General features: G+C 40.8%; 3 protein-coding genes across 4 annotated transcripts in view; 2 read left to right on the top strand and 1 right to left on the bottom strand.

The window, feature by feature from the left end:
• LOC109418299 (uncharacterized) overlaps positions 1–4,794 on the top strand; it is a 30,033-nt gene extending 25,239 nt beyond the window's left edge. For both annotated transcript variants that reach the window (XM_019692462.3, XM_029864041.2), the window contains exons 2-3: positions 3,358–4,253; positions 4,314–4,794. In XM_019692462.3, the coding sequence (XP_019548007.2) occupies positions 3,441–4,253; positions 4,314–4,736 (1,236 nt within the window). In that variant the 5' untranslated portion in view covers positions 3,358–3,440 and the 3' untranslated portion in view covers positions 4,737–4,794. The remainder of the gene's footprint in view (positions 1–3,357; positions 4,254–4,313) is intronic.
• LOC109428072 (G-patch domain and KOW motifs-containing protein) overlaps positions 1–23,527 on the bottom strand; it is a 122,879-nt gene that overhangs the window by 78,977 nt on the left and 20,375 nt on the right. The gene's annotated exons all lie outside the window — the stretch shown is intronic.
• On the top strand, positions 13,066–15,204 carry LOC109428071 (uncharacterized). The gene is made up of 2 exons (XM_019703746.3): positions 13,066–14,594; positions 14,656–15,204. The coding sequence occupies exons 1-2, from the start codon at positions 13,485–13,487 to the stop codon at positions 15,100–15,102; spliced, it is 1,557 nt and encodes a 518-aa protein (XP_019559291.2). The 5' UTR covers positions 13,066–13,484; the 3' UTR covers positions 15,103–15,204.

Genomic DNA, 23,527 nt, shown 5'->3' with positions numbered 1-23,527 from the left:
AATCTTCCTCCTGACCTACCTGAGCGTTTAAGTCATCTATGGTGATCTTGACGTCGTGGCTTGGGTAGCGGTCGTACACGCGTTCGAGCTTCGCGCAAAATGCGTCGTTGTCATCATCAGTACTTCCGGACTGTGGGCTGTGAACGTTTATTATGCTGAAGTTGAAGAATCGGCCCTTGATCCTCAACCTGCACATTCTTGCGTCGATCGGCCACCAACCGATGACGCGCTCCTGCTTATCGCTCATCACGCTGTTTCCAGCTCGCGTGTGTTGCCGCAGCTCTGATAGATGGTATGATTACATCTAAACGTTCGCACCGTGGATCCTGTCCAACACACCTCCTGCAGCGCTACGATGCCGAACTCGCGGTCCCTCAGTAGATCGGTGAGTATACGGGTGCTCCCAATGAAGTTGAGAGATCGGCAGTTCCACGTACCGAGTTTCCAATCGCAAGTCCTTTTTGTTCGCAGGGGTCGTTGCCGTTGGTTTCGATTCGTATTACACCCGATTCTTTTTTTTTTGCACGGGTCTGGTTTTTGCTAAACCTCAGTAAATCTTCAACCGATTCAAATGAAATTTTGTACACATGTAGGCACGATTAGTACAATCAGTGTACAAAATTTCATGAGAATCAGAACAATATTGACTGAGTTGTAGCAAAAACCAGACCCGTGCAAAAAGGAATTAATTTTATTAATGTGTATTGTAACACTAAGCTAATTCTACACTTGTACATATTATTCTGTTGCTGATTTTCCGTTACAATGGTTTTTATACGGCTGGCTCGTAGGGCCTGACACCAATCCCCTACTTTCCGAAGGACCATGGTGCACGGTTGAGCTTAGAGTCCATCCCTGGCCCTCGGACGTTGATCAGCTACCCCTAACATGGAAATCAGACGCTGTTGTGAGCCGCTCAGGTTTGCAGAAGCAAACCCGCCTTCTCTGTCAGCCTACGACCAAGGTTCCCACCGGGGTTGGTTACTCGATCTTCCCTAAGGTTGCTCATAGTTTCCAACCGGTACCACGCGGAGGTACGGATAGGAGTTGCTGCTCAGAGGCTAGTGGATCACAATGGGATCTGAATTGCGTAACACGCCCAGTCTTTACCGTGCCTTTACGGCTGAAAGATAAAGTGTGATTTTGGGAACAAATCCAATCTCACCGTCACCGACGAATGCGTGGAGAAAACGAAACACGTTGTAACAAATAGTACATTGGAACCTCATAAATGCACATTTTATTTTCCGTATCGGGCCTCTCGTTTGGGAACTTAGATACGAAAACAAAATGGAACATTACAAATGCACAAAACACAAACATGCAACACATAACATTAATTTGTGCCCAGTCATCCATATGGATAACGAACTCCGAACGGATGACAAGGTTTCATTATTGTTCTTGGTCCATCAGTCATCCTAGAAATGTATTTTGTTTGGCAGTTCGCCTTTTAGTTCGCAGCATCTGTTGCTGCATTCATAGCTTGTTTTGGTCTAGGAATTTCTAATCCTAAGGTGCATCTAGATTCGAGCAACAACACAAGACCGTCTACAATTTGATGTCCGTGTTAGGGGACGGCTTGTGTGTTTTGTACTGTATCACTCCTAAAATGTTTGGAGCACTACAAATGCACATTAAAATTCAGGGACAGATGTACTAACCTTGGTATAAAATACAAACTAAACTGACTAAATGTTCACAACAATTTACAAACGTAACACACTCCATACAACAATCGAAGAATTTTCCATGAATTGCATTCTCCAATTCATGGAAAATTCCTAAAACTAAATTACATACGTCACAACTACTTTACAAACGTAACAACGTTAGCGCGGCACCTTAACTTAACTTAATAATCTCGGATTTCTACCATTTTCGTGTACACATAATTATTAGATAATAATAAAACAGAGTGAAAGTCGCTTTGACTGATTTTATGACATGTTAATAAGAACAAACGTCTTGAAATCCCGATTCAACAATCATCAGAACTTCAGACGCACAAATCTTAAGAAGTAAGCTTCAAACCACAGTGCTTTTCATTATTCTATTCTTTCTCACTTATAATAAGCTTGAAATAAGAAGATCAGTTGCGCTCGTTGCGCTAGTTTTGTTTACGAAGAGATTTGTGCGCTCGAAAGCATAAGTAGGTGCCAAAGTCGGCCATTGTTGCAGCCATTTTGGGATACAAGTCTGTCCTTAATGCTCTATTATGCACTCGAAGCGCATTGAACCATCCTTATCTCAAAGCTCGTTACTCACTGAAGAAAGTAAGATGATGTATTTGCCTAAGCATCTTGACATAACCTATTTCCCGGTAGGTCACAAATGTAATGCACTTGAACAGGTTGAAGCTGGTCAACTATTTACCCATGTTATCATGTGAACCGGATTAATCTATACGCACCGATACAAGTAAGAAGATTTGATTATGGTTGATACGAAAAGTATCATGTACTATTCGCGGTCAACCCGTTAAAAGTCAGTCAGTAAGCAATTAAGTTGGAGGCGATCACGTAGCGAGTGAATAACTAGGTATAACAGTTTGTTAAATTTCCTAACAGTTAGTTTGGGTAGTTCAGTTGGTCAGTATGCATGCAGCTAAACAGAACATAGCTTGAAAAAAAAACGATGGGTATTGTTTATTGTATACACAAATTCCGAACTGCGGGATAGGCTCATAACGTGGAAAGCTCACTGTAACGAAGTCGATTCAAACAGATCTTGAGTACAGAGTTCTTCATTAATGATAAATTATAATATTGCACGCGACATAAGAAACAAATCACTTTCATTTCGGCATTCGATAGTAATAGTGCAGTAAATAAGCAGTTATCAAAAAAGTTGGTGAGCTCATTCCAAATCACTTCCTATTTATTCTGTCAATAAATGTTCATATTTTTGTGTTTCTCAGTTTTGTCCTCGACTGTTTCATAACAAAACTGTGTATCGTTAATTTCATTTCAAACTATTTAGCCTTAACTGAAAAATTAGCTTTGAAATCTCTATAATAATTAAGAGCTGCCGTCAATTAGTGACGTTTCCATCACGAAATAAATGAATAATTATTTCTTTGTATACATTAAAATTCGTGGCTTGGTGGCCAGATGGGCGTGGCTAAGCATTTTTCGGTATAGTGTTGCAGAGCATGTTGTAAGCTACATTACTATCGACATCGTAAAGGTCTAAAATCTATGAACTTGAAGTTTTCACTTTTCTCATAGGTGGCACTACCCCCGGCCAATGACTCTCTACAACTCCCCATTGCACAACACAGCCCGTAAAATCGTTCGATTGATAAAACTAGCCCAGATTAGATAAGACCTCCCGGTGTGCATTTTCTCGTTACAGCGCCATCAACTAAGCCACCGTCAGTTGTTTCACAACATCGAATCACCTCGCAACCGGCACCCTGAGCGAAAAAAAAAACAAAAATGACCGAATCATCGAAAGAGTCTCAAGCTGCCCAGCTGCCGGAATTTGTCCGACAGTCGGCTATCCGGGCCGCCGTCAATCTCGGGTTCACGCCGGATAAGTTCCACGTTCGCTTCGAGGCCGGTTCCAACTGCGATGGACTGGTTGGCGAGATCCACCGGGTCACGATCACCGAAGGCGACCGACAGGAGGACCTGTTCTGCAAGATTCCTCCGTTGAGCGCAGCCCGCCGTGAGGAGTTCAACTCGATGACCCTGTTCGAGAGGGAGATCTTCCTGTATTCGACGGTGCTTCCGGCCATGTTCGAGTTTCAACGCGACAAACAGGTGCGTGAAACGGAAGGTTTCTTCAATGTCCCGAAGTGCTATTTGACCCTTTTCGACGCAGATAGCGAAGAATCGGTGATACTGATGGAGAATCTTAGCAATAAAGGTTACCGAATGGGTAAGAAGGTCGAACCCGTTGATTTGGACCATGCTCGATTGGTCATGACCAACTTGGGACGATTACATGGCCTGTCTCTGGCGCTGAAAGACCAGCAACCGGATCTGTTTGAGAAGTTCAAACTTTCCGATGTGTTGCTGCCAGCCGTCAAACACAGCGAACAGCTAGTGGCAATGTTCAACGCCGCTTTGGAGAATGCAATTTCTTTGTTGGGACCCGAACAACAAGTCGAACGAACGCGAATGGAAGCCTTGAGAGAGGATCACATACAAACTCTGGAAGAGTGCTTAGATGGATCCAGAGCCGAACCGTACGCCGTGTTGAACCATGGCGATTGCTGGATCAACAACCTCCTATACGGATACAAGGTAAGTGTGAAGTTCCAATACAACTACTAAATTGTAATGAAACTCTGTCCACCCTTTCAGGATGGCAAACCAACCGAACTAGCACTCATTGACTGGCAATTGGCGCGCTATGTATCACCCGCCCTGGATGTCCTGTATTTCCTGTTCTGCTGCACGGACGACACCTTCCGGGAGAAGCACTTCGACGAAATGCTCGAAATCTACCACAGCTCGCTAACAACTTTTCTCGAACAGGTTGGAAGCGATCCGCAGGAACTGTTCCCCTTCACTGCCCTTCAAACGCAACTGAAAAGCTTTGGCAAGTTTGCCGTCATCATGGCCGCTTTCGACGTTCCCATCCTGTGTACGGATCCAGCCGAGATGCCCGACCTGAACGGAGGGGACCTGGCGGAAGGTTTCGCAGCGTCACCAGAAGCACAGCTAAGGTATGCCGGCCGAATGGGCGGAATCATTCGGGACGCGGTCCGATATGGCTATCTCTAGTGTGGTTTTTAGTAGCGAAACAGTATTATTGAAATGATATGCTTTTTACGATTGATAAGTGAACGGCTGAAATTGGTGCAAGGAATATCACTGCCCAAATGTGAGGGAAGGTCGAATTTATTCGATGATTGGATAGACATACCAACGTTATGTTGGTAAAATATGAAATGAATTTGGTCTACTACATACAAGGCCTTCCACAGGAATGAATCTTTGAACATATTCAGCAATTCCTCCCGGTAATTCTTCTAAATTAGATCATGATTCTTCCACAGTATCCTCAGGGGATCTGTTGCACGAATCATCCTGGAATATATTCCAGTATTATATTCAGAATACTTCCTGGGATCCCTGCTGAAAACTCATCAAACAATTCCACCCGGGATTTCTTCCGAGAATCTATCCGCAATTCATCCATCGATTTCTCAGGGATTTCTTTCGGAAATTTCTCTGGCATTTTTAAAGGGATTTTCCCGATTTCCCTCGGAGTTCCTTTCGAGATTCTTTTCAAGATTCCTGTATTGATCCTTTCTCCTGTGACACTTCTCCTGTGACCTGGTGTGACAACTCTTGAAAGTAGTCTACGTGAGGTCCCCATGCACACATGGGGACTAGACATCAATGTGCCTGATTTGCAGGGACCAACCATCAGCAATTGCCAACAGGGTCCGTAGCGTAATGTGCCCTATCATAGGCATAAAAACCTTGTCGTAAACAACACCAAACTTTTGATTATAGCCCTGTGCTGCTAGTTGCGCCTTCGAGCGGATTACCTAAACTGATTTGTATCCGATCGACTTCTGAATCATACACACCAATTTTTTTGAAATGGAAGCGTTTCAAAAAAAAAAATCAGCGAAATAAATTGCTGAATTTTTGCAAAATTTTTGCTGAATTTCAGCACAACGTTGCTGATCAACTGCCAAAATTGCTAGAAGATTCAGCAAGCTGAAAAATAATTGCTGATATTCAGTAAATTTGTATTGCTGAATGAAATCAGCAAAGTTTGCTGAATACCAGCAAACAAAATTTGCAGTGTAGGCTTCTTCACAATGTCCCATGTTGAGATCTGTGCGAGGGAAGCAAACTCTTCGTCCATTGATTTGCATCATTATCGACTTTCCTTACTGCGCAGAGCTCCTTCATACATACGGGGTTCATCTTCTTGGGTTGAAGCCAGCATAGCTTCTCCATATCATAAAGGGGGGAACACACATGTTCGACCGGTTGGAACTTCATAGATTCTCGTCTTTGTCTTCAACCGAAGCATAATAATTGTCCTCACTGCAAAACGGCCTCTGAGCTTTTCGCTAGGATGAACCTGGCCTCACGTGGCACTATGAACTTGTTGGTCGCTAGATCCAGGAAACAGTAGCTCTTCTACTGTTGCGAATAACCGACGAATGTCATTTTCATCCATTTTGAATTTGAACGCTTCTTCTTCGGGATTTACACGTAACAATCGGAAATCTCGCGTTTAGTATCATACAGGCGTATCTGCAATGATCGATTTCTCTTCATCGATTTTCTCTTCGGATTATTCCGCCAAATACGACCAATATTCGGATGATCTCTCGGTGTATTTCGGTGAAGGACGACTAGGACTAGCATCTAAAACAACAAAAACAACCAAAAATGATTTGCCGGTCAAGTTATGAGCCGAAGAGAAAATCGATGAAGAGAAATCGATCATTGTAGATACGCCCATATGATACTGAGCGCGAGAAATGATCTTTGGCTTCTTAGACGTCCACAACTCGAAAAACGTTTCCGAGACAACCACTGGTTGGCAGAAGATTTTGGAGGTAGTACGTTGTGTTGATTGCATCTGCTCAATACTCTCACCATCTCAACTAATAATCGGTTTTTCCTTTCAGCTACTCCAGCGAGCATCAGCAGCGCTGAACTGCTGTCGAATACCATGTTAATGGCAAAATGTAGCCAGTTCTTGATCGATCGCCACCCTGGTCTGATCGAATTATTTACGGTGGTCTCTTCCAAATGCTGTCCTCACCTCTTACACGTTTTGATGAACGCAGTTGCTTCTGATTTGCGTGTGAAATTGTCCAGTATAACTATGAAATACCGAAATACACCAGCAGATTGAGTCTTCATTGATCCGCACATTTGGATTGGTTGCTTCGTCAATCTTCTCGAAATTATTTGACAAAGGTAAACTTAAGGTAAATTCAACAACTTCCACAGACGGCTTTTACTCAGCTATTCTCAATCTCGATTCCGGTCGCTTTGGCAGAAATTCCTCTGCCACGCATGTTGACAATATTCTTCGAATGACCTCCTACACCTTGAGCCAGATTTGCATTGTGCGTCAGTTGAAGATTGACCAATTCTCCGGAGACCTTTTCAACCGCCACTTAGAATTGCGACATATGGCTGCATCTAAACAATCGCCGCTTCTCTCTTCGAAGCGGATCTCACTGAGAACAGGTTCGTTTCGAGATCGGAAACAAGCAGCGCTTTGTTGAGGGTTATGATGTTCCCGGAACTATTGGGATCAGCACACTGAACACGGCATATACCTTAGCCAGCGTTTTTCGTCTTGATTCCAGATTCGTTGACGTCATCCAGCGTGTTTGTTCCTATGTTTTTTTTTATGTCTTTATTATCGAGACTTTCAGCCCGAGGCTGGTTCATCTCCAGTTCCTATGTTTATGTGAGGTTGCTCCAGAATCAGTTGCCAATGAATCTGAGCTACCGCCGACCTTGACCATGAATGCGTATTCATCATAGCTGCTACGAATTACCTTTGCCTTGATCATCTTACCTATCGAGCCAATAAAGTTTTTCCGAGTTTTCTCTTTCTGGTCCGGCATCAGCCAACGGCAGCCCTTTTGTTTGTGTCCCTTTTGCAGTGATGGTAAATAATATGCTTCTTTGTACCTGATTTCAACATCGACTGTGCTCCCTTGGAACAACTTCGCTTGGTCACTTTATCGATTAACTTCGTCTTCACGAGATCGAACATCATACGACTGGCTTTCCAGAGCGGTTGTAATGAAATAATCTGGCATGCTTCTGAGGACCATCGTCACCTGCAGATTAGCGTCCAGCACTTGGTTACCACGTCACCGAAAGCCGTTCGAAGAGATCTAACATCTCCGTAAAGTGCTTCTCGTTGTCCTCGCCATCAGTGTAACGCATATCGCAACGTTTCTTGAGTATGAAAACCTTCGACGTGTCGGTGTTTCTCCTGAGGCTTTCGCAAACTTCCTTCGAAGGCGGTAGTGCCTTGTATCAACTTCCATTGGTTGTCATCGACCAGAAGACCAATTGCCAAGACCAAGACCAGCCGCTGCTACGTTCGTTTATATATTTTTTTTGGGCAGGTCCCGGTCACGTACTCCCAGAGATCCGCACGAAACAGAAATAGCAATCTTGAACTCTCAGTTTGAGAAGTTGCCTTCGTTCAGGCTGGTCGCGTCCAATTCTTCCTTCGAGTTTGTTCACGAATTCTTCGCTAAAAATTGTTAGGGAGTTTCACATTACTTACTTTACTGAGAATTTTACTTACTTACATTATTCTACCCGATTCTCGTCCGTATAGATTATTTTCGAGACTCCATCCGGAAATTTGAAGGATTCTTTTTTGGGTTTTCTCTCGGGATTCCATTAGGAATTTGATTCGGGCTTTTTTAAATTCCTCTGAGAATTCCTTCATTGATTCATTCAGAAATTCTTTCTAGGATTTTTTCCGGGATTCCTTAAGAGATTACTTCCGTGATTCCTTACGACATTCTTTCGTTGATTCGACACTAGATTCCTTTGAAGATTTCTCCAGAGGTTGATTTAGAAATTTCTCTCAGGTTTCCAATAAGGATGCCTCCCGCGGTTTTCTCATAGATTTCTCCCGAGGCCGAGACTCTTTTATTTATGAATTTCTTCCGGCATTTTTCCCAGGATTATTTTCGAGGTTCTTTCCGGGATTCCTTCATTGATGCTTCTCGGGTATTTCTTAGAGATTGATCCTAAGGCTTCTTAGTGTATTTTTCTGTAAAGAAACTTATTCCAAGGTTCCATCAGGAGAATTTCCAGCATTCCATCAGGGTTTTCCCCCGGGATTCCTTCATTTTTTTCTCCCAAGAATCCTTCTGGGATTTGCCACGGAATTCAATGCGAGGTTATTTTATGAGTTTTTTTTCCGAGATTCAGATTTCTTCTTGGGTTTTCTTCCGGGATTCCATCAGGAATACCTCCCAGAATTCCTTCGTTAATTCCTTCCGGAATTGTTTACTGAATTTTCAGTTTTTCTTTAAAACATTGCACTGAAGATTTCATCCTGGATTTTCAAGGGAAATTCTCCCAGGTTTCGAGGAAAATCCTTTCACGATTTCGAGAGTAATCCTTGCAGGATACCGAGGGATATCCTTTCAAGATTCGGTGGGAATACATCCCAAGAATTCGAGAAAAAAGGCTCAAAGTTTTGCACCAATTTTTCGACCCATAAAAATGTATGGAGATTCAAAACCAACCCAATTTTCTCCTATTTATTGTAATTTTTTGAACCAACGTAGACATAATCATAAAAAAGCTCCGAAAAGTTTGAAATTTGAAGAACTTTTTGATATGTTCAACTTAATTTCGACAAAATTGTTACTTACACCCCTTTGTACCTGGATTCCCTCAAATGACTCCGAAGAAAATTTTCGCAGGATTTCGAGGGAAATTCTCCCAGAGTTTCGAGAGAAATCCTTCAAGGATTTTGAGGGAAATCCTGCAAGGATTTCAAACGAAATACTCCCGGGATTTTGAGAAAAATTCTCTAAGAATTTCGAAGAATATCTTCTAAGGATTTTGAGGGAAATCCTCTAAGGGTTCAGAAGGAAATCCTCCCAGGGTTCCAACGGAAATCTTCCATTGATTTCGATGGAAATCCTTCCTAAATTTCGATGGTAATCCTCCCAGGATTTCGATGGAAATCATTCCAGGATTTCAAGGGAAATCCTCCCAGGATTCCAACGAAAATTCTCCTAGGATTTTGATGGAAATCCTCCCTATATTCAGATGGCAATCCTCCTAAAATGTTGATGGCAATCCTCCCTGGATTTCAATGGAAATCTTCCAAGGGGTTTCGATGGAAATCCTCTCAGGGTTTCGATGAGAATCCTCCCAGGATTTCTGTGGAAATTCTCTCTGGATGAAAATGAAAACTCTTTAAGAATTTCGAGAGAAATCTTCCCAGGATTCCAACGCAAGTTATCCATTGATTTCGATGAGAATCTTCCCTGAATTTCGATGGAAATTCTCCGATGATTTTGAGGGAAACCTTCCAAGGATTTCAAGGGACATACTCCAAGGATTTCGATGGAAATCCTCCCAGGATTTCGATGGAAATCCTCCCAGGATTTCGATGCAAAACCTCCCAGGATTTCGATAGAAATCCTCCTAGGACTTCGATGGCTATCCTCCCTGGATTTCGAGGAAAATCTTTCAAGGGGTTTCGATAGAAATCCTGTCAGGGTTTCGATGAGAAACCTCCTAGAATTTCCATGGAAATTCTCTCTGGATGGAAACACTTCCACAATTTCGAGGGAAATCTTCCCAGGATTCAAAATTCTGTGAGAATTCCCCTCAAAATTCTGAAAGAGTTTCCATTGATCTCCTGAAAGGTTTCTGGAAGATTCTTATCGAAACCCAGGGAGAATAGCCATCGAAATTCTAGGAGGATTTCCATCGAAATCCTGGAAACATTTTAATCGAAATCCAAGTAGGATTTTCATTAACATCTTGAGAGTATTTCCATCGAAATCCGGGGAAAATTTACATCGAAATCCTTGGAGTATTTCACTGAAAATTTTTGGAGTATTTCTCATGAAATCCTGAGATGATTCTCAGGGATATACTCCAAGGATTACGATAGAAATTCTCCCTGGATTTCGATGGAAATCTTCTCTGGGTTTCTATGCAAATCCTCCCAGAATATCGATGGAAATCATTTCAGGAAATCCTGAGAGGATTTCCATCGAAATCCAGGAAGGATTTCCATCGAAATCCTTGGAGTATATCCCTGAAAATCCTCTCAGGATTTCAAGAGAAATACTCCAAAGATTTTCAGTGATATCCTCCAAAGATTTTCAGTGAAATCCTCCAGTGATTTCGAGGGAAATCTTCCAAGGATTTTAAAGAAAATCCTCCAAGGATTTCCAATGAATTACTCCAAGGATTTCGATGGAAATCCTCCCAAGATGTTGATGAAAATCCTACTTGGATTTCGATGGAAATCCTCCCTGGATTTCGATGGAAACCATTCCAGGATTTCGATGTCGATGGAAATCCTCCTAGAATTTCGATGGCTATTCCCCCTGGATTTCTATAAGAATCTTCCAAGTGGTTTCGATGGAAATCCTCCCAAGATTACTATGGAAACTCTTCTAGAAACCTCTCAGGAGATCAAGGGAAACTCTTCCAGAATTTCGAGGGAAATTCTTCCAGAATTTAGAGTGAAATCCTCCTCGGATTTCGATGGAAATCCTCTCTAAGATTCAATGGGAATTCTCCAGAACTTCGATGGCAATCCTCCCAGGATTTCGATGAAGATCCTCCCGTGATATCGATGGAAATCTTCCATTTTAGAGACTGCTTCAGGGATTTCTTCCCAAATTTCTCCTTGAAATGTTTCATTGATTCCTCTGGTGATTTTTCCGGGATTCCGTCATTAGCTTATCTTGGCATTCCTTTAATGATTCCTTTAGGAATTTCTCTTGGGACTCTCCTCCAGGATTCTTTCGGAGATCTCTCCCGGGATTCTTCGAGGAAATCATTTAGGATATTTAAAGCGACTCCTTTTGAGATTCTTTAGAGATTACTCCATGATTCTTTTGGGGATTCTTTCAGAGTTTTTTTTTTCATAATTATTCCTGGAGATAACCTTCTGAGATTTCTTCCGGGCTTCCTCCATGGATTCCTTAAGGCATTTCTCTCCGGTATGCTTCGTTGCATCCTCCCGGGAAACATTCATTGATTCTTCCGGATTTCCTTTAGGGAATCCTCTCAAGATTCCTTCAAGGGCTCTCCAGGGATTCATTGGGGATTCCTTCTGGTTCCGGCATTATGTTAGGTATTCCTCCTGATATTCATTTAGGAACTCCTTCAACGAATTCTCCCGAGATTTTTACAGGGATTCCTTCCGGAATTTCCCACGGGTTTCTTCCAAGGACTTCTTCCAGATTACTTTTCCTGGAATCCCCAAATAGTCATGCGGGGGGAGGAGACGACTTTTCGATAATGTAATGAGCCGTGTATAAAGTTTGTGAAAATATAAAATGAAGATGTAACGTCATCTATGGATTCTCTCTTTCAGGGATCATGGATCAGGAATTAGACCCAAGCACGCTCAGCATGGTCTTACCAAATAAAATAGTTTGAATTAGATCTAGTAAGAGTGGGAGCTTAAGAGAAAAATACAAGTAACTTTTGAGATACCTGGACATTTTTGTAGTAAGCCGTAATATTATCCGGCAGTCCTTTTTCCAAGCCTTTTTCTATTTGTTTTGAACAGATAGGTTATTGGTTCCCTAATTAAGCATGTGGCTCCCATTCTCATCATACGAATAAAAATAATTGAAGCGCTGTTTGTTTTGTTTCACTTCCAACAAGCACGCATGAAAACAAAAATAACGGAATCAATCGGTGCCGTAATCGCTTGTTTTCGAATTTGATGAATTTGGGAGCTTGAGTTAGTTTAGAGAATGGTTTAGAGTTGTCTTGTGTCTATACGGATCACAATATAATGATAGTAAAACGTGTTACAGGTATTACTTATATGTATTTTTAAGGACTCCTAACAACCCATGCTTTGCTATTTGAAACAAATATCGAGAAATGGCATTTGGCATCTTTGTTAATTATTGTGACGGTAGTGCCAAAGTAAATCTTTAAGTAGATCCGGTACAGGTATTTACTTGAATAAGTTTAAGTGGCGTGTCAATTTAACCTAATGAGTAAGGCGCCTGGTCTTCAGCATAAAAATAACGGGTTCGATTTTTGGATTCTGGTCGAGCCTTTAAAAATCCTGTGATAGGAAACTGAGAATATTTTCAATAGTATATACACTCGGTTGAAAAAAACTTGTCAAATCCAGGTGGGAACGTAAAGCAACAAAGAAGAACAAATAGAAACGAAGAATTCTCACGCTGCCTCTGGTATAGAAACGCGTCAACTGAGATGACTGCGCGAATGCTAATGAATCTGTTTACACACTGATTGATCGTTAATGTTGATCAACGCACACTTCAACGGCGCGTGGAGGCTAAAATATGAATGAGCGCGTGCTAAGGCGGCAATCGGCAATTGTGAAATCATATTCATAGGCGCTAATTGCGAAGCAGTTCAGTTTAGATGCGCGTCTAGTCTGGTGTAAAATCTTTCAGAGTGATAACGGTTCTTTAAGTATAATTCAGTTCGGTTGCATGATTGCACAAAAATTACGGTGAATTGCAAAAAGTGTTTGTCACAAGTCTTTGCTCACAATACGCATAGATTGCCGGTGTACATCGAAAACAAGCAACTCGCGTCAATGTCCTTATACGGGCCACCTTTCATCTAATATCGTTGCCTAACCTCTTGCAATCAACCTACAATTCTCGGCGTTGATAAATGAATTCGATAAGATAACAGATATCATCAAGTAATCCCCCATCGAATGGAACAAAAGTGAAGTCTTCAATTGACGCAGCAGATTCAGTACGGCTTCAAGTTTCGATCCGAGAGCAAACACAGAGCACGCACATTATGGGTGAAGAAACTCCAGTTCAGGAACATTCCGCCCTGTCATCGGCAGCAGAGGAGCAAGTGTCTACGGAGCAACAGTCTGCTAGCGTGGAAACGGTCTTGGAGGATGTGAAACCCACGGTTGAAGTGGAAGCCGTAGCTCTCAGTGCGGAAGACAATGCTGTCGAAGAAATCCCTCAGGAGGTACAGCCAGTGGTGACTTCAGTGGAAGTTCAACCAGAAGTGGCTTCAATGGAAGTTCAACCAGAAGCGACTTCAATGGAAGTTCAACCACAAATCGCTGTCCCTCTGTCTGGCGTGACCTACCAGAAGCGGTCGGACGGAATGCCACAGTTCATGTACGACGCCGTCGCTCGAATCGCTCCAGAACAAGGATTTACCTCTGGTCAATTCGAGATCACTTTCGAGTCAGGCTCCGGCAAGGGAGATGGCTTCGTAGCGGAAATGTTCCGAGCTACCATCAGCGAAGGTGACCGCAAACTGATAGTTCTGTGCAAGATTCCACCGATCAACGATGCTCGTCGCCAGCAGTTCGGCTCAATGCCGATCTTCGATCGTGAAGTTATGGCATACTCCAAATTTCTTCCGGCCATGTACGAATTCCAACGGGAGAAAGGTGTTACAGAAGAGATGAACATAGGGTTCTTCAACGCTCCTCAGTGTTATCTAGCCTATGTAGATATACCCAAAGAAGAATCTGTCATAATCATGGATGACTTGAGGCTGAAGGACTACCGCATGTGGAACAAGATGGTGCCAACCAACTACGAACATGCCCGTCTGCTAATGATTCAGCTTGGTAGACTACATGCCGTATCCTTAGCAATGAAAGAACAACGACCGGAAGTGTTTGAACAGTTCAAAGTACCTGATCCCTTGAACGCCATGATGAGAACGAATGAAGGATTCATTATGATGATGAACATGTCAATGGACCGAGCAATAGGTACCCTGGAACCCCATGAAGAGAAAGCACGTCAAAAGCTATCGAAACTGAAGGAAACTCTGTTCGACGATATATCTACAATCACCAGTGCAGAATATGCCGAGCCGTATGCAGTCTTGGGACACGGGGATTGTTGGATCAACAATATGATCTACTCCTATAAGGTAATTAATCGTGCTTCTCATCTAAAGTTTCTGAAGTTCTAACCCGTTTCGTAATTTTCAGCGAGGTGTACCCATGGAAATCGTTCTCCTTGATTGGCAAATCTGCCGTTACGTATCGCCAGCGCTCGACCTTCTGTACTTCATTTTTGGATGCACTGATGAAGCGTTCCGCCGCCAGCACTACGACGAAATGCTCCGCATTTACTACAATTCGCTGAAGCAGCTGCTGGAGAAACTTGGTGGAGACGCAAGTCGCCAGTTCCCCTTCACGGCTTTGCTGCGGCAACTCAAAGCCTGCGGCAAATTCGGCATTCTGATGGCAATGTTCATCGTGCCGATGATCTGCATCGAGAACCAGGACCTCCCGGATATGAACGAGGCGGCAGAGAAGTACAAAGAATCGCAAGAATTCGACACGTCGTTCATTACCAGCGCAAAATCCGAAGACAAGTACAAAACTCGGATGGCGGCCATCATTCGGGACGTGATAAGATACGGATATCTATAGGACATGTGGGCATTCCGAGGAGATACGGCGAATCAAGCGACAGCGGCAGGGATATTATTGTTTAACAGATAAATAAAAATCGATAGGCTGTGCCATATGAAACGAGCTTTTTTGCCTTCGAAATTGCCTTTGTGCCTCGTTTATCAGGGCGATATGAGGTAGGGTGCTGGCCATAGTGGATGCGTCACGCGAAGCGTTGCGACAACTTACACGCTAGGAAATAATGGTCGATAATAAGGAGCTAACAAACAAACCGTGGGAAATTCATGTCGCTTTGCGCGACGCGTCTACTCGATCCAAAAGATCTGGTCGGCAGGTTAGAGTAACACTGTAAAACTATCTGTTTGATTCAAGTTCCTGACATTCTTACTCATCCATGGAAAATAGTTGATTTTAGTAGACTGTTAATAATTTTTGAGCTTATTGCTTTAGAAACATTGTTATCAAATATATTTCCAAGTTGAATTTCAATGATTTTTCTCAATTAATTTGTAATCTGTATTTTAACAACACTTATTATGGTTGACACCGTGCTGGCAGCTCGGTGATACTCTCAAACACGCTGGAGATATGTTGCTCATTATCAAATTGCACTCCACACAATAGATGTTTTCTAAAAGCCTTTAAAAAATTATCTGATAATCTAGCACTGTAATATTTATAAACTACAATTTATTATTTTCCTTCGAAAATAATGTATTAATTATGAAACTAGCCATTACGATCGCTCCCTCACTCTTTCATACTTTCATACGAGAGACGAACCAGCCAAGGGCTGAAAGTCTCTATAATATAGCTAAATCAATCAATCAAAGATCATACAATCATACAATTTGATTGAATCTTATACTCCTTTTTTGCAGCTTCAAGTATTGAATTTAGAGGTATGAAGTCTTAGAACAGTTTGTTCTATATACATAACTCTTTACTTTGGAATTTTCACCTTGATGATTAATCCACCTAAAAGTGCGAAAGGATTTTACTTTTCTCAAAAACGAAGATAGTGTTGATGTTGGTGTTTTCTACAAAGTTGCAGAAAAGCGTATTATTGGAAAGTTTGCCGAACAAACCATTACCTTATTTGCTCAACTAAGAGTAATGTTTCATTGTTTGTGGACGACCCCGTGTAATAGGTTTTCTGATGAAACTTTTCTAATGGATTTTTAGGATTTTTCGAGTGTTCTACAAAGTTGTTCTTTGTGATGGAATACACCGCCTTCTGCGTTTTCTTCGTACTGGAATAACGCTCCAAGTGAAACAGCACCTGCATCTCAACTTGGTGAAATCCCAAAAAGCCAGCCTGAAGTATGCTTGGGTAAATTCCTGTAGGGAGCCTATGATTTTTGCAGAAATTATTGCTGGAATACCTCACCCAATTACAGCCATTACCTTCGGCTTATTTTTTATTTCTCATTCATTCTCTTCTATAAACATGAGAAAGAGAGGAATGGAAGAGAGAGGAAGTTCCACCTCTTCCATCTTTCTCGTGTTTATTCCTGAGAACGAGTAAATAAGGAGCAGCTGGCCACGCTAGTGGTTACAACTGCGATTCTTTAAAAAAAAATCCTGTTTTGATTCCTTCGGGGATGACGATAATTTCAGATTTTTTTTCTAAATTTTCTAGCTGGGAAGCAACTTGAAATTCCTTTAGGAATTATTGCTTAGTTTTCTCTAGAAGTGATGCTGGAAACATTCAGAAATTTCTAGTAGGGTAGGACGGGGCAAGATGGCCATCCGGGGCAAGATGAGCACCCCTCGTTTCACTACTTTAATGATAATTTTTGTTTATACCTGATAAAAGATACTTCGTAATGAAAGAATGGAAAAATATCGTCAATTTAGTCAATATCATGGATTTTAGCTTTTTCTTGTAAGAAATGTTCAGATCAAAATAAGGTTTTAGAGCCAGTATCAAATTTTTACCATAATTCTTGTTATCAGCCAACATTACTGCAGAACATTTTTACTTAGATTAGAAAAGATTTTCTTAAGAAAAACATTATATTTTATTCGATTTAACTCTTTTCCCTATAGTGGGGCAAGATAAGCACCTCTCATGGGAATACAGAACACATTTAGAAATTATAGTAATCACACCAATAATGCTAAAACATAGGTTCCGCATCCTCTGCAACTTTTCGGTTGCGTATCACTCGCTGTGTGGCCAATTTTAAGGTAAAACTAGCTGTACCCGGCAAACTTTGTCTTGCCTACTGCGTTTTTGACGTTTCAAGTTTCTAGCCAAGGCCAAGTCCCCATAAACAAATTGCATAAAAAATCAATTTTCAAAAACTTTCAATTTTTCCATGTTTTTTGCCTCATAAACCTTCCTTGGGTGAAAACTAACAGAATAAAACCAAGATGACCCAAATCCGACGTTCCGTTCGCGAGTTATGCGCGGTCCCACGTATGTCACTGCATTTTTATATGTATGTATAGATATTGTTATTTTAATGGAGTGCTCTTTTTTCCCCGTAGGGGTGCTCGTCTTGTCCCACAGTATGTTCGAGCTGACCATAACACATCTTTTTGGTTTAGTGAAATGAATCATCTTTATTGTGAATTTTGAATCCTGTCGTGTTGATTAGTGATAGAAAATATGATATAGAAAAAAAAAACTACTGAGAGATACTTCGAAAACTTGCGTTCACTTTCAATAAACTCCTCGTGATCCTAAGGGTGCTCAACTTGTCCCGTCCAATCCTGCAATCCACCATGAAGTTTTGTTGAGATTTCTCAGGCAATGTCTGCTGAGAATCCTCCAGGAATTCTAGAAGGGCTCTCAAGAGGAATTTCTAGAGCCATCCCAGGTGAAAATGTTTGAGAAATTCCAGTAGGAGTAGGAGTAGGAAAAACAATCTTAAGGAATCCTTGAAGAAATCTATAAATGTATCGCAAGAAGAATTGCTTGGAGAAATCTCTGGAGGAGTCCTCGAAGGTATCACAGAAGGAATATGTATAAAAATATGTTTAAAACTCCTTGAGGAAATTCCAAGAGGAATGCCATCAGGAGTACCTGATGAGCTTCTCTAGGCGATTCCAGCGAGGATTTCTGAAAAAAAAAATAGCTTCAAGGGTTTCTCCAGGAACTCTTCCAGGGATACATTCAGATATTGCTCTCAAAAATCCTCCAAGAATGTCTGTAAAGATTCCTCCTTAAATTCTCATTGAGACATTTGAAGGGATTTCTCCACGGACTCTCCCAGAAATTTCTCCTGTGCTTCTTCCAGAGGTGTTGACCAAGAATTCTTCCAGGAATTCCTCTTCGAATCCTTCCATAAATTTCTACAAGGAATTACACAAGAATTGATGGAGTTAGAAACAAAGGGGTGTAAGTGACAAAAATCAACTTTCGAGTAAATGAGGTTTAAAGTTTTCAATTATTTTTTCATTCCATGCAAAATGTATAAAATTTCAAAATCGACCCAATTTTCTCCGATTTATTGTAATTCATCGTAAAAATAATCTCGAAACAGTTCCTAAAAGTTTAAAATTATAAGATTTTAAACACGAAATCGAGAAAATGGTCACTTACACCCCTTTGCACCTGGACTCCTCAAATGTTCATGCATTACCAATAGGAATTTCTTACTAGGACTCGTCCAGCAATTCCTGCTGAAATTTGTTCATGGATTTCTTCAGAAGTAAGTTATTCCTACTGGAAATCCTCTTGAACTTCGGCTGGAATTGCTCCAGGACTGCTACTGGTGTTTTTTTCTAGACATTTCAGGTAGGTAATAGGTATCCTCCTGATTTATTTCTGGGTTTCGCATGCAATATCTGCAGAAAATCATCAGCAATTCCTGCAGGACTTTTAAGAGCAATATTTATACTTATTGGAGATATTCCATCGAAATCTCAAAAAAAAAATCCCAAAGAAATTCCAGAAGGTATTTTTGGAATCCCTGCTATATACTGGATGTATTGCAAGAGGAATCCTTGGAGAAGAATTCCAGGAAGAAATCCTGGAGGGATCCTTAGAGGGATCTTCAGAGAACCCGAGCAGTCGTCCCTTCAAAAAATTGTTGGAGAAATCTTTTGAGAAGTCTCCTTAGAATTCCTCCAGGTATACCTGATGAGATTGTGCTAGAAATTTCTTCCGAGATGCTTCCCTCGGGAAAGAATGTCCCTTTAAGAAGCATTATACAGTTTATCCAAATCATCTCAGAATATCTCCAGGAGTTCTTGCTGGGATTCCTTCAGGAACACCTACCAGGTTTTTTTTTCAAGTATCTTTGCTAGGATTTCACAAGAATTTCATATGGTATTTTTGCAGTAATTGCCCTTTTGAATCCTCTAGGAATTGCTGAATAATTTCCGTCATTAATTGCTTGAGTTATCCCAGCAAGACTTCGGTTCTTCCAGCAATTCCTCCAAGGACTCCTCCAGCAATTCTAGCTGGTGTACCTCCATGACATCTTCTAGGGATTCCTCGTGAGATCGCTGCTGATATTCTTGCTGGATTCTTGCGGGCAATCTTCCTTGGATTCCTCCAAACATTTCTCCTGTGATTTCTTCAGGGACTCCTGAATGGATTTCTCCAGAAAACATCAACCGATTTCACCAGGGGTTTCTCTAGGTATTCCTCCTGGTATATATTGAAGGATTTTCTTTTAGGATCCCTCCAGGCATTCCTGATGGGATTTCACTAGAGATTTGCTGTCTCCTGAAATTCTTTCAGGAGATTTCCATTGGGATTCCTTAAGCTGGAATTTCTGGAGTAAGGCCGCGACGGTTTCAGAAGTAACTTCATAAGAAACTTTTTGAGCAATCTATGGAGGAATGCCTGGATGGCTATTTAGAAAAATTCCATTAGGGCGAAACTTGAAGAATTTCTTCACTTTCTGGTTTTTAATTTTTTATTAAATAACGAAGCAATATTTTCAAAATCGGTTTTCGTGCACATGTAGAGTATGGATCAAGGTATGTATGTAGTGAAAAATGTTTTTCGTTTTTGCAGAATCCATTTTTGAATGGAATTTCACAAAAAAAATGGTTTTTGCAAAAATGGAAAACATTTCCCACCTCAAAAAAAATCAGAAGATACCTTGATCCATAATCTACATGTGCACGAAAACCGATTTTGAAAATATTGCTTCGTTATTTAATAAAAAATCAAATCCAAAAAAATTAGAAAATGCTTCCAGTTTCGCCTTAAGAATCACCAAAGGCATGTCGGGAAGTATCATATGGAGAGTGCCCAGAAGAATCCCAGCAAGAAAGCCAGGAGAAATCCCTAGATCAATTCCTGCAGAAATCACAGTAATTTGTGGAGGAGTTTCAGGAGGCACGAAACGAATCACAGCAGGAATCGCTTGTGGAATCCCAGCTTGAGCTCCTGGATGTGGGTCAAGAGGAGTTCCTCCTGGAGGAAACTCCAAGAAAAAATCCGAGATGAAATTTCTAGAAAAAAACACCGAAGGAACTTCTGGAAGAATCCTTGCCTTGAATCATCCCAGCCAGAATTTTTGAAGGAATCGCAGGAGAAATTCTTAGGAGAATCCCTAGAAGAATTCCGGGATGTAGTATAGTAAGTATTTCTGGAAGAGTCCTAGGAGGAATTGCTGGAAGAACCACAGCAGGAATTGCTTGCGGAATCCTCCAGCTGGAATTCCTGGAGAAAGGCCAACAGAAATTCCTGTAGGAATCCCATTATACATTCAGGAGAGAATCTTTGAATCAAAATTCCTTGAGGAATCAACGGACGAACTTCTGGAAGATTCTCAGGAAAAATCTCTGGAAAAAATTTTCGAAGGATGCATCATTGTACAAATTTTAGAAAAAAGTCTTAGGAATTGCTGGAGAAAATAATCAGGATTCTCTAGAGAAACCCCATTAGGAATGCCTAGAGTAATCCAAAGAAAAATCCCTAGAGAAATACCTGAAGGAATACATCGAGAAGTCCCGGGAAGAACCGGTAGAGGTATTCTGAAGGAATCCACAGAGAATGCCCTGAAAGAATCGAATGGGGTATTTGTAAGAGTCTCAGGAAGATTTTTCGGAAGAATTCCAGGATAAATTCCTAAAAATAATTCCTGGAGGAACCATAGTTAGAATATTTGAAGGAGCAATCGTTGAAAGAGTTGTTTTAGGAATCCATCGAGGAAGACCAAGCGGAGTTTCTACAGGAATTCCATGAGAAATTTGTGGAGGAATCTTCGGATAAAATCGCTGGAAAATATCCTGGATCAGTCCTTAGAGAAATCCTTGGATGAGCAACCGAAGGAACTGCTGCTGAATTCCAGGAAGATTGCCTGGATGGATCCCAGAAAAAAAGCCAAGAGAAAGCTCTTAAGGAATCCCTAGCAGAATTTTTGAAGTATCACAGTTAGGATTTCTGGAGGAGTCCTAGCAAGAATAGCTGGAAGAATTGCTTGAGGAATTTCAGCCTGGAATTTCTGGAGGAAGGTCACGAAGAGTTTCTGCAGGAATTCTATGAGAAATTACTGGAAGAATCCCTGGATAAATTCTCTACACGGTGTTCAATAAGTTCGGATACACCATATAACTTGAATTAATTTCACATCTGTAATTCAGATTTTCAAAGTAAATGCAAGGTTGCAACCATTGATTTGCAAAAATTTACATTCATTTGCTATTATCTCAGTTCAGAAGCATGCTATCGAAAAACAATGTATGGATGAATTTAACCTTGTAGTTTTATCTGAAAGTTTGCCGAATAACATTGGGATCGCACACGCATTCCTAAGTCGTGAGTGAGCTGTGAAGTCAACTTTCCACAGCGTGAATGAAATTTATATTCACCGCGTGGAGAGTTGCCTTCACAGCTCTCTCACGACTTTGGTATGCGTGTGCGACCCTAACGCTATTCGGCGAACTTTCAGATAAAACTACAAGGTTCAATTCATCCATACATTGTTTTTCGATAGCATGCTCGAGATAATAGCAAATGAATGTAAATTTTTGAAAATGAATCATTGCAACCTTGAGTAAATGTATTTATTGAAAGGTCATATAACACTGATCAAATATAGCATATGGTTTTGAATAAAGTCTTTTTCTACCTTTTTTTGTAAGCCTTAGATGTATCTAAAGTTTGTTAGCTCCGGCACGCTGAAATAATTTTCGGTAAGTTGCTCAAGCTACAGAAGTCTAAACCGTTGAATTTTGAGTTTACATCTCACTATACTATATTAAAATAACTAAATTAATAGACAAAAGCTTTACACTGCTATTTAAGTGATAATATGGTGATACATTTGCAAGTTTAGTCAAAATGCGCTTAAATCTATGAAAAAGGCATAAACACATTATATAAAGCCAATTTTGATTAAAATTTGCCACAATAGGGATATAATCAAGTTTTGGAAAAGATAATAATGGATTAAAATGAGATATAACGCAGCCTTGCATTTTGACAAAACAAAAATCATTAAACCAGGTACAGCGGCAATTTTAGCAATTTTAAAGAACAAAATAAAATGAGTCCGTACTTCATCCAATCTGAATCTTATAGATTATTTCGTATGGCCATAGTTGCTACCACTAATGCTGAGGACAACAACCTAATTTGATTTAACTTAACACCATTAGTCAATGAAAACTAGTCGAAATACCAATGACAGACGTGCGTGCCGGCCGAAAGGAACTTGAGACACATTTGCAATTATTACAAAAGGATAAAGGACAGTTTATTTCAAAACATATACTGTATTTGATGAGTATTATGTGAGCTTTCAAATAATACATTCACTTTCCAAATCTGAATTACAGATGGGAAATAAATTTAATTTTACTATGTATCCGAACTTATTGAACACCGTGTAGATGAATTCTAAGAAGATTCACCGGAGGAACTTCTGGAAAAATGTCCGAAATATTGCCATAAATAATCCCAGCAAAAAGTCCTGAAAACATCCCATGAGAAATCTCTAGAAATCCATGAAACAAATAATCTCCGGAGGAGTCCTAGTAGGAATTGCTGATAGAACCGCAGTTGCAATTGCTTGACGGATCCCAGCTGGATAAAATCTCTAAAGATGTTCTTGGGAGAATCACCGGAGGAACTTCTGGAATAATCCATGAAAGATTGTCTTGAATGGGCCCACCAAGAGTTCTTCAATTTCCAGTGAAATCATAGTAGCAATTGCTGAAAGAATATCCACAGGAATTATTAGAAAAACCCCATCAAGCATGCGGGGGGAATTCCTTGAATAAATGCCTAAAGGAATACGATAGAATCGATAGAGGTATTCTGGAGGAATCCATGGAGAAGTCCCTATTAGAACCGCAGAAGTATCATATTAAGAATTTCTAGAGATATTCTAGGAGGAATTGCTAGAGAAAACTCTGCAGAAATTTTTGGTATGAGTTATCAGGCAGTCGAAGTAATCTTTAGAAGTGTATTCAAGAAATATCTTGAGAAATCCATAAAAGAACAGCTGAAGAAATCCTTGGAAGAATT

The sequence above is a fragment of the Aedes albopictus genome, chromosome 3 (assembly GCF_035046485.1).
Source record: "Aedes albopictus strain Foshan chromosome 3, AalbF5, whole genome shotgun sequence".
In the NCBI taxonomy this organism is placed as follows: Eukaryota; Metazoa; Arthropoda; class Insecta; order Diptera; family Culicidae; genus Aedes; species Aedes albopictus.
The sequence above is the reverse complement of the archived record's forward strand: the minus strand, read 5'-3'. Positions and strand labels throughout refer to the sequence as shown.

Bases quoted from the DNA above. Each gene is read 5' to 3' on its own strand.
- LOC109428071 (XM_019703746.3), top strand. From the start codon at position 13,485: ATGGGTGAAGAAACTCCAGTTCAGGAACATTCCGCCCTGTCATCGGCA. The intron at 14,595-14,655 runs GTAATTAATCGT...CGTAATTTTCAG, and splicing joins ATATGATCTACTCCTATAAG to CGAGGTGTACCCATGGAAAT.